Source organism: Ornithodoros turicata, chromosome 1 (genome assembly GCF_037126465.1).
Source record: "Ornithodoros turicata isolate Travis chromosome 1, ASM3712646v1, whole genome shotgun sequence".
NCBI lineage: Eukaryota > Metazoa > Arthropoda > Arachnida > Ixodida > Argasidae > Ornithodoros > Ornithodoros turicata.
This window is the reverse complement of record NC_088201.1, coordinates 7,728,805-7,744,367: the sequence shown is the minus strand read 5'-3', so window position 1 is coordinate 7,744,367 and position 15,563 is coordinate 7,728,805. Positions and strand designations below refer to the sequence as shown.

Below are 15,563 nucleotides of genomic sequence, written 5' to 3'. Positions count from 1 at the left end.
CCTCAGGTAGGCGAATTTAATTCACTGTGGTGACGATGAAAGGTCTCGCCGTTGTTGGCCTCACAGAGGTGGGCAATGTCACGACTGACGGCCTCGGGGAATGTGCATCCTGGTCGACTTCTATAGGAACTGTGCCGACATATGATTTGGTCGAAAGACATTTCATCGAAGATCGAAACGGCAGCGGTCGTTTGATCGATTTTTTATTGGTTCACTTGGAGTGTTGAGTTAAAATGCGGAGTTCTAAATGCCGTTATCCTAAGCAACATTTAACTGCATGTAACCCGTTTGCTCGTAAACACATTCCTCATGCTAACCCACTTTGTCAAATAATAATTGATTTCAAGTATTAAACATTCTTGGCAAATAAAGAAAAAATAAATTAATGACATTTTTCGATTATTTATTCCTGTTGAATGTGGATAAATTTTAACAATGTATTATTGTTTCTGACAATCAACTGACCATTGTATAGGAGAAAGAACAGTTTTAGTTTATTTACTTTTCGCCTATGTGCAGGTGAATCTAAATTTAGTTCTTGCAACAGACATGTAACCGAAGAAGTCCTTCGAAACCTAGACAAGATAAGCAGGGCAGCAGATCTTTGTGCTTTCTCTATTTTTTCGGATAGCGTCCATGTGTAGTGACCCAGATTGCAGATGCATACACTAAACGAGGTTGAACTAAGGTTTTATATGCTGTTAATTTAATATCTTTCGTTGTGCCATGGCGAAATTTCCTTCTTAGCATCCACAGACTACGAGTGGCTTTCGCGCACATATGGCTATCCCGTTTCAGACCGTTCCCTCTAAATGTGTCACCAGCAATGAGAATGGTGCTCAGAAGAAACACAGACTATCGGCTGCTCCCAACCTGGGGTAACTTTCTTCAACATGTGTCCGACTGGTTCGTAAATTACAAACGTCTGCAAGTAACCAGCGGTCTCCCTGAAAAAAAAAAGAAAAGAAAAGAAAAAGAAATAATAACAATAAATATGAAAAAAAGCAGAGTACCATGATTGCCAGCTCTGTATGCTCGAGTCAAAAGTTACAGAAAAAGAGGTGCGGATGACACAGTGCATGCAGTTTTGAACTCCCTTCCAACATACGTCTTTCGAACAAACGGCGTCGATCAACCGGCTTTCGATCAAACGGTTTTCGACCAAGCGGCGTTCGATCAAACGCCTTCGATCAAACGCCTTCGATCAAACGTCATTAGACCAAACGGCGTTCGACCAAATGGGCGGACACTACGGCGTTCAAACCCCCATTGACTCACGATAGATAAAAATGAACTTCCATAAAAATTCGTTCTGACTACATACAAGTAGGACCACGCTGTTACATAAACTTCAAACTGACACATTAAGCGGTCTTGGTAGTCGCCATTCATTCCACCTTTCTCACCCTATGACCTTGTTCCAAATGCGGGAGAGGAAGACCCGGCCTTTGTGGTCGCTCGCCTTTCGGTGCATATGAGCATTCGGATGTTCTGGACGTTTGGTGCTTATGAGCAGCTTCTCCCCTCTTGCTCATTTCCACCAAACGCTCAAAACCACCAACTTTTTTTCGGTGCATATGAGCGTTTGGAGGTTTTGAGCGTTTGGAGGTTATGAGCATTTGGTGCTTATGAGCTACTACCAGTTTCACCAGTCTGTTCAAGGCCTTCCACCTACCCGTCCCCCCCTATTGCACTTTCAGTACATTGTGCTGCTTGGGCGTACACGACGCACTATCAACACGTAGTACACGTGGCCTCCGTTGCACTCCTGCACCTCGTGCGCCAAAAGACGCCGGAAGCCGCAGAAGAAACGGGATCTGCACGCTTCCGGTTCCGCAGGAAGGCGTAACCTTCAAATTTATCACGATGCCGCCATTAGAAGGTTGACTGAAGGACACGGGGGGCCAATGTCAGCTATGTTTTGATCGGACAATGATTGGGGAGGGAGGCAGCACATCCAAGCTTTCTTTGCATCCGAAGACAGCGGACGAAGCATTCATAAGCACGTCCACTTTTCCTCTCTGTGGCCGAAACATTTACGTCTCGCTAATGTTCCCAAGGTTTCCTCTACACTCCCTTTCCGCAGGAAAGCGATTTAGACAAAACAGACAAATCCTGTTTTGCCTCTGTCTCGGCCAGCACCGAGCGTGTTGTGGTTTTAAACAAATCGTTTACAGACGCACACATGCTCGTACGATAATTCCATTGCAGCTGCGTAAAATCGCAAGGGGGCACATAATCGGACTGCACATAATGCCAACGAAGAACATCGTACGACGCATAAAATATTCCACCTGGGTGTTACCTTGAACGCGTTAATGAAAAATCACGACCCTCACTACGACGGGACAACTGAGCATGCGCAACTTCGTGATTCGGGTGATTCGTACAAATGAATGCACCGTGAAGAGATGATGAAACTATGCTCCTTCCACTTTCGCGTTGTGTTTCCTCATTATACGATGGAGATGAGTTGGCATGCACTGAAAAGGTACAATTCTAGTTGGAGACTAAATGCATTCCCGCAAGTACCAGAAGTTGAGGGACTATTTGCAGTGTTGAGGAGTAAATTCCAGGGCCAGGGGACTGAGAATAACTGCAATCTAAAGTTTCTAGAAGCTTTAATTGATACCCGATACACCAACCTATTTGTGTCAACATCGGCAAGCTAACGAGACGACGACATACGAGGACATTTCTGAATGCAATGCGAGCTGAGACCCTATAGGGTATTGAGACATTTCGGTCTTATCCGATACCACCTGACAAAGCAGGGTTGCGCAACCCCGAATTTTCTCGAAAAGCCTCGGAAGCTCGATTCCCAATTAAAGACTCCTCCGGAGCGTCCCCTCTAATGAGAGGCCCCGTTGTATCAACGTTGTATCAACGTTGTTGTGACTGCGACAACCAGGAGTCCGCAAGGTGGGTGAAACGTTTGTTCTGCGATCGTTAAAAAACGTGAGCAAATCGCATGGCCGAGCCCGGCTACCCGCCAGCAGACGATGACCGCGCTTTCGCACGACTGAAGGTTTGTGACACGCTCCGAATTCCATGACTACGCAAGAGGTGAATTGCGGTCAGCCAGTCCCGTTCCGGTGACACCCTTCTTCCGCAGAGCAACCTTCACCTACTCCGGCGCGCTAACGAAAGCGAGTTCACCGTGCCGATGTAACTCATGTAGGGCTAAATGCGCCCCGGAGAAGCCTCGTGCTGCATTTCGTAAAGACGGTCTTTTGTAGCCCGAATACGTTGATTGCACACGAAGACCTGAACGAGGCTCCAGAGAACGGCAGGTATGAAAGGCAAGCTAGTTGGCAAACCACCATTTCCTCGACTGTGAGGAGGTACGAGGAGAAAACAAACGGAGACAAACAGGGCAGACTCGACCAGGGCAGGCCACTTTGTTCCCTGTCGTTCTCTCGCGTCTGGGAATAGCTATGACCACGCCACAGTGGTCAGTCTGCAGAACAAGTCGGGCTTGTACCACGACTGTAGACATGCGCGATGTAGACGTAACATATGGGGGGGGGGGGAGAGGCTGCACTAGAGCGCTACCTGGAAATATAGAGCCAAAAAAATTACAAGGTAGCACACATCTTGGAGCGGGCTTCTTTCCAGAGTTTGCTTTTTTATGAACTATGACTGGGAAGTCTATCAGCAGGTGCTGTTTCATGTACAGCCTCATTCTACTAGTATGTGGCAGCTATACGGAACGCATCGGACGTTTTGAGACTGCCGTAACTGGAGACAGATCATGCCCAGCTGCACATCATACAACAGAATCCCTTTCTCAAGAAAATTGGGGTAAAGGACGAGCCTCAGAGCTGACTTCTTCGCTGACAGCGCTTGAACGTCAGCCTTGCTGCTCGCTTAAGATTTAATTAGAAGGCGTAAAAGGAGCACTGACCACAGGGTGTAAGACGATGCTGGATGGAAAATCCTGAACGTGTCAGGAAGTCACGCGTGCTGCTTCCTAGTGTTACTCCAGTGTGTCCGCAATACGAACACATTGGGCAGTTCATCCTGTACCGATATCCAAGGATACGCCCGCTCCTGAACATGTGTGTCTAGAAGACACACACACACATTAGTTGTCAAAATGGCTCCACAAAGATGTTTTCGGTACCTGTTACACACACACACACAAAAAAAAAGCAAACGAGAAGTGGGTGTAGAAGGTGTCACGCCTGTTTTCACGCCTTTCAACACTGGGCAAGAGCCCCCGGGCGGCGAATACATCTTACGCCGTGTGTCCCCGAACGAGTTTGTTCGGCGTGAAGGAAGACTTCCTATACATAGGACAGCTCTCACGTGGCCGGAACAATGGTTGGGGGACAAGGCTACGTCCTAATCAAAGATCAGGAAATCGAATGACCCACATCGCAGCTACGACGGCCACTCACCCCAAAAAAAAAAACACTGCACTGTCACGGATGTTAAGTGGCGGTAAACATCGGCTTCCTACCAGGAAACAAAAAAATCAAAGGCTCTCCTCGCCAAGGGCGCCCATTCCTCCTCTCTCCCTGCATCCTTGTAAGATCGCTTATCTGCATCCAATTCGCATCGTCAACCTTCCGCATCATTCACGAATATTAAATATCTGGATTTCTCGATCCCCATCAATGATGGGAGTATATAGCTCTTCGGGTATTTCAGAATCCGGCCGGGTCAAAAGTTTTCTTTCCTCCGGAGCTTGCGAGAGGCGCTAATACTTCATGGCCCACTCGAATCGCACGCAATCGCCCATCTCGTACCGGCGTATGTTATCAGATGCGATGAACGTCCACTGCTCTGAACGAAGGTGTCCGCTAGATAAGCTAAAAATACTTTTAGGCGAAAACATGTTAACTATAATTTTAACGTCGGTGTAGTAGACTGACGTAAATTTCACTCTTCATTTGACGAGGCGGTCGAATGCCGTTGGAGGGGGGGACAATTTGTGGGGGGCGCTATAAAAAAAACCTTAAGGTTGCAGGGAAAAGCCCTTACACAAAGCGAAAGTATGTTTTCCTCTTAAACCTACTGTCGAAGGCAGCGACGCAGAAAATAAAGCACTTCGGGCTTTGCAGTTCCAATTACTTTCGATGTGGTAGTTAGTGAGTGGTAGTATTGAGAACGTGTTGTGTGTGTTGCTTTTTGCTCCTTGTCTCAAGGTTTTTCGTCGTTTTTATGGTAGTTACTGTCACACACATACCAGAAGGGAAAAAAAAACAGCTCTTATTGCGTTCATTACCTTGTCCTTTCGGTGTGTTTCGCCTCCTTGTATGTGGATGAATTCCCACCAACAGGCACATATTCCTGTGTTCGTAATTGCAGTTACTAACTTGATTCCTGTCCGTCATTGCCCGCGCGTTCCCGATTTATTTTGTATTACAATTTATTACGACACCCCAAGGGTCTAAGGGAAGGGCGTTACACGAGAGGAGGGGGGAGCGGGGGACATGGCTGACATTCACCCTCTATCGCTTATGTCCGCCGCCAATACTGTACTGGTATTATAGTCTCAAGCAAAACCTCTTCTTACCGCATTGCCAGCGAGTAAACCCGTCCTGGCGAGCACCATGAATTGAATCGAGTAGTTCCTGTTCCAAGTGGAACGGCGATATTTCGATCCCCAACGCATGACCATAGGCAGGGTCATGCGAGTGCGTTCCTTCTGGTCCATTTCTCTACCCGGCAACAGACAAATGCTAACGGAATAATTTCTGCTGTCGCGAATTAGTCTCCCGCGGGGATCTGGAGCTTTCTGTAACGCTTATCGAAAACGTAGGCAAAGAAGGAATTTTCTCAGCACCGGTATAGGCTATATCCATCGCCAAAATAAGAAGGGCACATTGTATGTGCTGCTGGCACATACGCGCTTTTTACCATAATGCTTTGTAATGTAATTCTTTCTGAATGACCTCGCAGGATGCGCTGCGTACATTTTACCATAATGGTTGCGCATAATGCTTTTTTTTCCCCAAAACAGCTGTAACGCTCTACTCTACTGCCTATACACTGTTTGTAAGGAAACAAAAAAGAGGAGAAATTGAGCTGTTGTCCTATACACTGTTGTCCGAACAACTATAGCACTCTCGTGGTTCGGACTGTTGCCCAATAAAGATTTCAACGTGCATGTCATGCGAGATGGGCAGACACTTCTCAATGTAAAAGCGGCATTGTACACTTTAAGGGAAAAAAAAGGAGTAAAACGGGGAGTAATTTCAGCTTCTACTCCCCTAGTCTGCAATTACTCCCCATTTTAGTCCCCTAACCCGACATTTAGTCCCGGCATTTACTCCCCAGAACTGCAAATCGTCACTGAAAGTTCGCGAATAGTAACCTGAATGCAACGGTCTACGTAAATATGTGCCCTTTGTCAATTTGAACGGCATGCGGTTGCATAACTCAGCCAACGTAGCAATTTTCCAGCCACACAGACTAAGAAACAGTTAGCGCATCTTGCTTCGCAAATTGTGCCCTATGTATGGCGCAAGATTTTATATATCACTCGATATATCACGGTTGACGGTTTGCTTCAAAGTATTCTCATGCATGCACACGAATTATGTACTTGGGACTCTTAGAACACGTGAAATGCAGTCTCCACTCTGTGACATTCATTTACTCCCGTACATTTACTCCCGAAAGGGACTTTCTTGTGGCAATGCATTTAGTCCCCAAAGGAGTCCTTTTTTTTCTTAGAGCGTAGCCACTCTTCACCACCCAAGAGGTCCGATATCAAACTACCACGCAGAATAGTTCAATAAAATTAAAATAAAATTTATATTGCAGACAGTCTTTCCAGTGATGCGATTCCGGCTTTTCTCTCAGTCAAGCACTGCAGCCGCAGATTTTTTCTACCTTTTCCTCAGGTTCACACCCCCGTGACGTCGTTCTTACGTCAATCAAACCAAAACTAGGGTGGTTGGCTGAATGAAATTTTGGTTGCAGCATCTGCGCATACGTCACGGCGGCTTTAATTTCATAACCTGCGGATAGCTCCAGGTTGTCTCAGTACAGGATGACATTACGGTTGCAGCTTTTCCGTGTAGACCCATGTAGGGTGTATCCCATGAGATGGCGCCCAGAGAATGTCGCTGATTATACGCCCGATCTGGCTACCGTCAAACACAGCCTGTTTTGTCAGCTGCAGCTGGGACGAAACTATCCAAAGAAAGAACACACCTGTACATGCACGATTTTTTTTCTTCTTTTTACACGGTGCAGCCAGTGCTGAACGCGTAACTCAAATGTTAGTTGGTTACTGTCGTTTAAGTTTAATTTTTAGTTGTAATCTCAGTCAACAGATTATGCAAAAAAAAAAAAAGGACGAAAACTTTTTTTAGCCAAAAAAAGAGGGGAGTGAAAACCCGTTTTTCGCCTGGGGCCGCGTCAGAACCGGTTTGCGAACCGCTTTTCACTAATATTTCGGATATAGATTCAAACTCTAAATAATACAGTCGGCCGGTTTGCCATCAACTGCTTGCGTCAAAATTAAAAATAATTTGGATACTTTTTACTAACCATTGCATAGGTAAGCTCGTTTACTAATCGCGTTAAGTTTGCCAGTTTAAATTCGCGCTCCGGGGATGTGCATTGTTTATTATACTACAGAGTTATAGCGAGAGCACTAAAGTTTTCCCCGAGCGCAAAAATCCGTATCGAAGTCCACTCAGCAAGTCCAACCTTGCAGGGTATCTCGATGAGTGGATCGTTGCTCAATTGAACGATGCCAAATACAACGGAATCATTGCGTCAAGGATCGATTCTCGTGTGGCTATCGTTGATAACCTTTCATGGAGATAAACCAACCGTTGAATGACAACTGCGTATTCTGTCCGACGTGTGCGTTATCCCCACCACCTGGCACTTTGCTCTTTCGCGCATGCTTTTTCACACGGGCGTCTAGTATTGAGCGAAATTTTGGTCGCGTTTTGCACAATAGCACCCATAAAATGGTACCTGGGCAAAGACGCTTCGAGCTCTGACGCCAGTGTCCACTGTCGGTTCTTATTGGTTCTCATAAGCACGTGACCCCTGTCCCGTACCGCGCTGGCAGATTCACTTTCTGTGTTCGCAGATTTTCTAAGTTACTCCCAGTTGCTGTTCACATAGTCCCTTCGCTCTATCTATAGATATCTTAAGATACCTTAGTATTAGTGCAGGACAAGGTATTGCTTCAGACTGACATCCATCGAGAAAGCTAGCGCGGTAATATCACCGCCATCCAAATGGGCAAACATTGTTGCAATCTGGAATGAGACGACTAACGATGCCTTTCTATTTTTCTTGGAACAACTGCTTGATTGACGGTCGAGGCTTGTATGTCTAGCTCATTAAGACAGCCTTGATCACGAGCGAGGCTGTCAGGCTTTGGGTGTATCCAGCTCACGTGCCCAAAAAATATAATGCAGTTGCTGACGTAAGCAAGTCGAGACTATCCTGTTCATTCAGCAATGAACAGTGTACAAGACCCAACCCAATGGTTCCTAACCGGTGCCAGAGTGGATCGCGCGACAGCGAGTTTTCCCCATGCCGTTTCCTGTGGAAGAGGAACCCCCGGTGAAACGGACCCACAGAATTATGTAAATAGTCCTTCAACGCATTCAAATTCGAAACGTTCTACTTTCCTGCAAGCTTCCGCCTCACTTGCCTATCTCTTGTCCTAGTTGCCATCTCTGCTTCCCCCGTTTATAACTCCAAGTGTGTGGAGTCTCATTGAGTATCAGTCTATCACGAGTGGTACTGCTTAGCAAATGCGCCGTCTATATTCTCTTTTAAATCGGACTGCCGAAACCGGAGACATATGACAAAAAAAAATAGGTCGTGCTATTCGCAACCGCTTCCTCCCATGTGTTCGTTCCCAAGTTCGCGCGCCTCGCTGGATGACAACGAAAGCGTTGCCCGTTTATTTCCGGCCTGCGACTCTGAGAGCATTGTCTCGCACCATCCTTGTGATTCGCGAAGCTGACTCCAGCTTCAGACCGATCTGCATAAGTGCGTTGGGACACTACCATACGAATGTGTGTACACGAAAACATCGCCTGCCTCCCGCGTTGGTCCTGCGCATGCGCAGGGTAGCGGACAGTCTTCATTTTCAGACCAGACTGCAGCCGTGCGGCCCAGTCATTTCGGAGCTTTTTTTGCCAGATCTCGAGCAGTCATGTTCGCTTGGTCAAAATAAAGCAAATCTCGCATGTTCGCGTGGCGCTTTCCGAGCGCTCGGAATTTGCTAGCTAGCACTTTTTTTTGCCCGGTCTCAAAAACGATCGAGCAGCAGATTGCTCAACTGCATCCGGTGTCGTCACATCCGCACTGCAACGATGGTGAGTGCCCTCATTGGCCCGCATGTTGAAATCACGTGGTTTAGCAGACGACAGAACTCGGAAGACTCGCGACCGCGACGCCCCTAGCGTGATCCAAGTACCTAAAACCGCTAGATTCCTAGCAATCATGTTCGGGTGGCAACGGTTGCGTGATCCAGCTCGGTCGCCGACCTAGCAGTTTCCGAGCGCTCGGCCGTTTTGCTACGAAATGACCACCCGAATTCGCTATTAATGTAGCGCCACATTTCTGAACAGCCCAGCTTTACTGGCGGGACGCGAAAAGCGATCCAGCGTCTTGGCTTTCAACTGTTTCTATATTGAGAGCGCATTTCCGCGCCCTCCACCCTCACAGAACCGCTTTACGCCCACATGACACGATTACTCCATACGCCTTCTCTCGCAAGATACACTTTGAATCACGCGTCGACAATGATAGCGCGAGAGAAGGCTAGGCAAATATACCTATCAGAAGCCGTACGCGACAAGCAGGCGCCGATACCAGAGACAAAACTATCAAGTTGATGAAAAACCTTAAATTGTTCGCGTTTCGCGGAGTATTTTCCCAAGAAGAGGCCACTCCAAGTTACACAATGCATTCAATGAGCTGCCAACAGAGAACTTCTGAAAAGGGTCGTCTCCTTGAGATAAGACCCACTTGGATGCGCAATTAAACTGAACAATGCGTAATGGTTTGTAATGGTTTCCGGTTACATTCGAAGTGACAGCGTTCTCCAACGAAGCTCCACGGCTGGTTTCCACGAAGCCCCGAAGTGTCGGTCATGTCCCTTTCTTATTTGTAATGCGCAAGGTTATTACAACTTGTAAACACGACGACAACGACGATTGCGAAAACTAGAAAGACGATATTTACGGGTCCCTGAAGAGCCATGTACCCGTCCTCCGCTGGCGTGGACCCAAGCGTTGCGACAGACCGACCGACCGCTGGTGATGACAGCGCCAAATTTCTTATTATTATTACTGTTTGCGGGCATCTTAATAAAGAAATAATAAGGAAACGAGACACGTTATACTGGAACTAAAGCAAAAAAAAAAAAAAGAAAAGCTGGCTGAATCTTCGGGCTATGTGCGAAACGATACCGACACACGGCAATAATAAAGAAATAATTCTGTTCAACTCTGTGCACCCATGCTTCTAGAAGCAATCGTGAATAGGCACGGAACGGCCAATGCCAAGACGAGAACGCGGACGCCGTCCGTTGTCTTGTCTATGTCCCTTCGCGGTCTCGTCATGTCACATGGACGTATTTCGCTGCGCGAAACAGCATCGTGTTGCCGCGGATGTGAAATCAAGACGGTTGAGACATCTACTGTGGCAGTAGTCTGAAAGAACACGAAGACCTGGGACCCTCTCTAACGTCGCGCTGAGTCGACGAGATAAAACGCGGCTTCTTTTTCGAGCAAATACAACAGGTAGGAATCTACGCATTCTGAACGAGCCATTCACCGCAGCTACTAAAGCCAGAACTTATGTCTGCCATGATGCATTGTGCCTCTCTTTGAGACACAATGCGTCAGAACTCGTACAAATTCCCTTCAAGAAATTCCAACCGACAGCTTCTTGGGAAGAAGCTATCAGAGGGAAACCGTACCGACACTTGCCTCCTGCTACAACAACAAGAAATTTTCCAGCTGTATGGGCATACTCACGGCGCCAGGACTGCAGTTGAATAACGTCTTGCGGTTGTGAAGGAACTTTGGCGGCTTCTCCGCGAAACCGCTCCCGGCAGCCGTGTTGCCGATATCGTGCAGGAGGCTGCAAAGAAGGACGACGTCAGTTGAGCGGCAGCTCTCCGCAACCGCCATCCACCCGACCCAGGGTCCAACTGCGCCCGCCGATTTGATATCCTTTTTCCCCCATCACAGATGCTGCATTGTTGAGAGGCAGCAGCTGCGCTTTATAGCGAAGGGAAATTATAGTCGCGCGAGCGACGCGTGCAGGGGTCCCGCCACGCGACCTACCCGCTGGGGGAAGCCACCCTGATTGAAGCATTGTAGGTGCGATCCCACAGGAAGCATAACCCATGGTCGCACATCCGCCGTTTATACGCAGGAAAAGCAGCAGCACATATTTACACGATTCCGCTTAGACGATTTCAGATAAGACGCGCGCGCGCGGTGTTCGTGCGGCATATCAGCGTGCAACCCGCGAAGAATGATGGCAGTTGAAGAAAAGGCACCGGCAGTGGGATATTCGAACCCACATCCCCTGATTGCCGGTCAGAGATGCTACTAATTACACCATGCTAGCTACCCTCTCTTCAACGTATACCGAGCCACGCCAGGAAAAGGGGGGACAACACATTCTCTCTGACATTGTTGCCAGTCGCTCCCACATTCACACAGACACTCGTGGCATCTTTGTCACGTAACGTTGTAGAGGATGATGCAATTAAACATAGAAGGACAAACACAATACAAGCCTCACACCGCACACTTGCATACTTCAATTGAATGATGGCAGTTGAACTGACATCATTCAACTGAAGTAAGCAGTTGGACGTTGTTTGTCCTTCTATACAGGGTGTTCAAAATTAAGCTTTCACGAGCGCTACGCAAACACGGCGATGACAGGAAACCAGATAAGTTTACGCTACTTGTGTAAGAAACAGGTGCTGCTAATTATGTAGCACCTGTTTTCTACTCAAGGAACAGAAAAAGGCTTCTTTTGTTCGCCTATGCGCTAGTGAAAGCTTAATTTTGAACACCCTGTATATTTAGTTGCCTCATCCACAACAACCGTAAGAACCCACGGTTCTTCAAGCACGCATGCCGCCAAGAACCGAAGCCGTGATTTCTGACGCAGTAGACTGAGGCTGCGGCTCCAGCGCAGGAGTTCGTTTACAGACAAGGTCCCCGTAAACGAAATCGGTGAGACAGCACCACTTGCAAACGAATTTCTCAAATCGGTTCGGCGAAAGTCTTCAGAGCGCCAGTCGTCCTGCCTGAAATACGCTCAGCTGGGGTAAGTATCGCACCAGTTTTCAATCCAAGTTTCGAGAAAGGTTAACGTTATAAAAGTGGGGCAGCTCGTATTCGGTTTCTATATATTTATTGACTATATTGATATCCTCAAGGCAAAGCACACAAGAGGGGATGCGGTGGTTAAATTATGATGGAACATTTCAGTATTCATGCAAAACAATGATGGAAGGTGGTTCCACTCCACGCTTGTTCTGTTATGGCATGAAGGAATTGAAGAATGCGTTTGTCCTGCATTGTGGGACCGCTACTTTGAACTGATGGTCAATGACGAGATGACACATACGTCGGGACTGTGAGCATCTCCTTTTAGGATGGTGCCTAATAGGAGCCCACTAGTAGGAAGCAAATCTCCGAACCACGAGCCATGTCATTTAAAAAGCACTGAAGCTCTTCGTATAGGTCCTTCACTCAATGCTTCTTGGCGTTACCCATTGCCCCCCTCGACCGCCAGGTGCCAGGAAACCACCCCGATTAGCATGACGTCATACTAAATAGCGTCCGCTCCCATAGGGACGTTGAAACTACCCACGGCTTCATGGGTGAGGTTGAGGTGCAGTTCATGTGTTTTGCCGGTATTTAAATGCCGAGACTAGCGTGCTAGGGCAGTGGTGTGTCTTACAAGAGCCACCTTTTCGAAACAGACTCCACACCTTTTTGTCCAGCAGTTGGTTCCGGTTACCTCATCCAACTTCAAAAGAGAGCTCGACATGGCAACAAGAGATTGCGTGTTGCTCAGAGCACGCGTAAATATAGAAACATCGGCTCAGGTGCGCGTGTGCACGACATTTTGCGTTATCGTTTTGCGTTGCGTCGTCGTGAGAGTCAAGGCAGCCATACAGTGGCACAATAGTCATTTTGTGTATCTAGCCTCCATGGGAACTATTTTCTTACATGTTGTAGTTAAAAGGTCTGACGTGAAAGAAGCGAGCCGCTCCTTTTGATTCTCGGAAGCACGTGGCTTGACTGGGGGAGATGCCATCTTCTACGCTATCGTCTGGTTGCCCCGCCTTGGCTGTGCAACTTGGTAAGCATTTATCCGTTCTTTCAGTTACTTTTCCATTGTGTAATCCAATTCCGACCAAAGTGAGGCAAACAAAAAACCAAACGGTTGGCAACTCTCTCTACCTTGAGAATTTTCCCTCGAAGGTACCCTTAACAGTGCAACCGGAATCCCCGCATCGATCACCCAGACAATCACGTGATCCTCGCAAGACTGGGAATCACATTGCAGGGACAATGGAGAGCTATTTGGACGTTCCATATGGATGCGACTGCGAGCATTCATTAGTCATCCTCGTTACCTTGCAGGCGTTAAACCTTCGCCAGTTTAATACTGCCCAACGCTCGTTAACGAAAACAGGCAATATCCTCAGCCAACCTTTACTGTAACTGTTCCTGATTATAAGTAGGGCCTGACTTTTTCGGGTTTTATTTTGGGCCAAATTCGGGGGGTAAATATCGGGTGATATTTTTCATTCGAAAATTCGGGTGTATTCGGGTTAAATCCCGGTACGGCATATTCTGTCGTCTGGAATTCGGGTGTATTCGGGTGATTTTTTTTTGTTTAATAAAAATTTGTCTTAACATGGAACTAATGTTCAGCAATGTTATCAAACTTTATTTTAATGCACGCTTATGAGTGTGCCACGCGACCCGGATGTTTTCGGGTAGATTCGTGTTAAACCCGAATTTTACAGATTTCGTTCGGGGGGGTAAATATCGGGCGGATACGGGTTTAACCCTAAAAAGTCAGGCCCTAATTATAACATGGATATATGCAATTAGTGCTAGGGAATTCCAACCAACTTTGAGGATGAGACCGGTTTAAGCATTTAAGCTGCATCGATCGTTCTTAGAAACATACCGCCACATCAGAATGCTACTCTTGCGCGACCCGTTGACCAATTCATTACGATTAGCCTCCAGATAAGTAAGGATCATTCATTGGACAGTTTTTGTGAGTTTCCACACACCATTAAAAAAATATTGCCACGAAGGGCCCTGCTTTTGGTGCTAACTAACCGAAAAGCCCCGGAATGGGATCACACACAAAATTCCTCTCGAGGAAACTGAAAATGAAACAGCTACCCGAGAGACCCGACAAATTTCCCTTTCGACGGCGCAGAGAACTTTTGCCTTAACCCAGTAAAACGCTAAGTAACTCAGGCGTGTCAAAAGAGCTCATCGCGGGAGATATCAGGAGACGATGTAAGAATTGCAGGATAAACACAAGATATAAGGAGCTATTAGCGTATATGTGCAGAGCGCCTGTTCTCGAAAAGCGGCCTCCATTCTCAGGGACGAGGTTACAAGCAGGAGGACCCGCCACCTCAGCATATGATGTTGAGCAAGATCTTGACTGAACTGCATCGAAAGCTCGATGGGCAGACAGGTGGAGTAATAATGGACTGTGCAATTGCTGCAATCAATCCATGCTGCTCTAGAGCAGGTCTGAAACCTTATCACGACACAGAGTGCCTGACATCACCGGAGGCTAGAACGTGCCACACGCCTGGATACTGTGAGGTCACCGTATGCAGCCGTGTTGGGTACGGTATGTATAGTCCTTCAACGCGCATACAGCCTCAATACTTAAACCATGGTACCTTCGCTTCCGCTACCGATAATCCGGAAGCAGTGGGTGTCCCTACAGTCAAACGTCAAGGTAATACAAAGATGGACCCGCTCGAGAGCAAACCTCGCTCAAAACTGCGGTCACCAGTTAACCAGTTTCTTGTCGTGCCCGCAAACAACAGCAGCCTCCGAGTCTGAAGAAACTGGGTTACCAAAGCAAGGCCGGATATGCACTTGATTCTGTACCTCGAAAGTGCAATGTTACGCTATGCGGCCTCCACCTGATGGAGGAAGACTGGCAACGATAACGAACGGGTATTTTTAACTTGCGATGCCCGTTTCCTTTTCCTGTTCCGAAGACGGTCCTACGCTGCCACAGCCAGTTTGGGGACGTATACATACAACCGCTGGTAGGCCTCTTCCTAGATTGACGCTCGTTCGGTCGAAACCGAGGAATGGCGCCGAAAGTGCAACGAACATTGAGAGAGTTTTGTCTTTTTCGCGGCACGAAATACGAAACTTTAGCGCACCCAAGGCCAGCACCCCCGAGAGAAACAAACAAAACTCAAAACAAAACAAAACAAAATTCATTAATGAAGAATAATGGAACAATTCTGAAGAGCCCCTAAATACAGGAATGACGCTCACAATGAAATTTAAACACAAAAAAATCGA

At 47.2% G+C, this 15,563-nt stretch overlaps 1 protein-coding gene across 2 annotated transcripts in view; it reads right to left on the bottom strand.

Moving 5' to 3' along the window:
• The window catches only part of LOC135377422 (M-phase inducer phosphatase-like), a 48,261-nt gene that overhangs the window by 13,272 nt on the left and 19,426 nt on the right, over nt 1-15,563 (bottom strand). For both annotated transcript variants that reach the window (XM_064609811.1, XM_064609812.1), the window contains exon 5: nt 10,980-11,085. In XM_064609811.1, the coding sequence (XP_064465881.1) occupies nt 10,980-11,085 (106 nt within the window). The remainder of the gene's footprint in view (nt 1-10,979; nt 11,086-15,563) is intronic.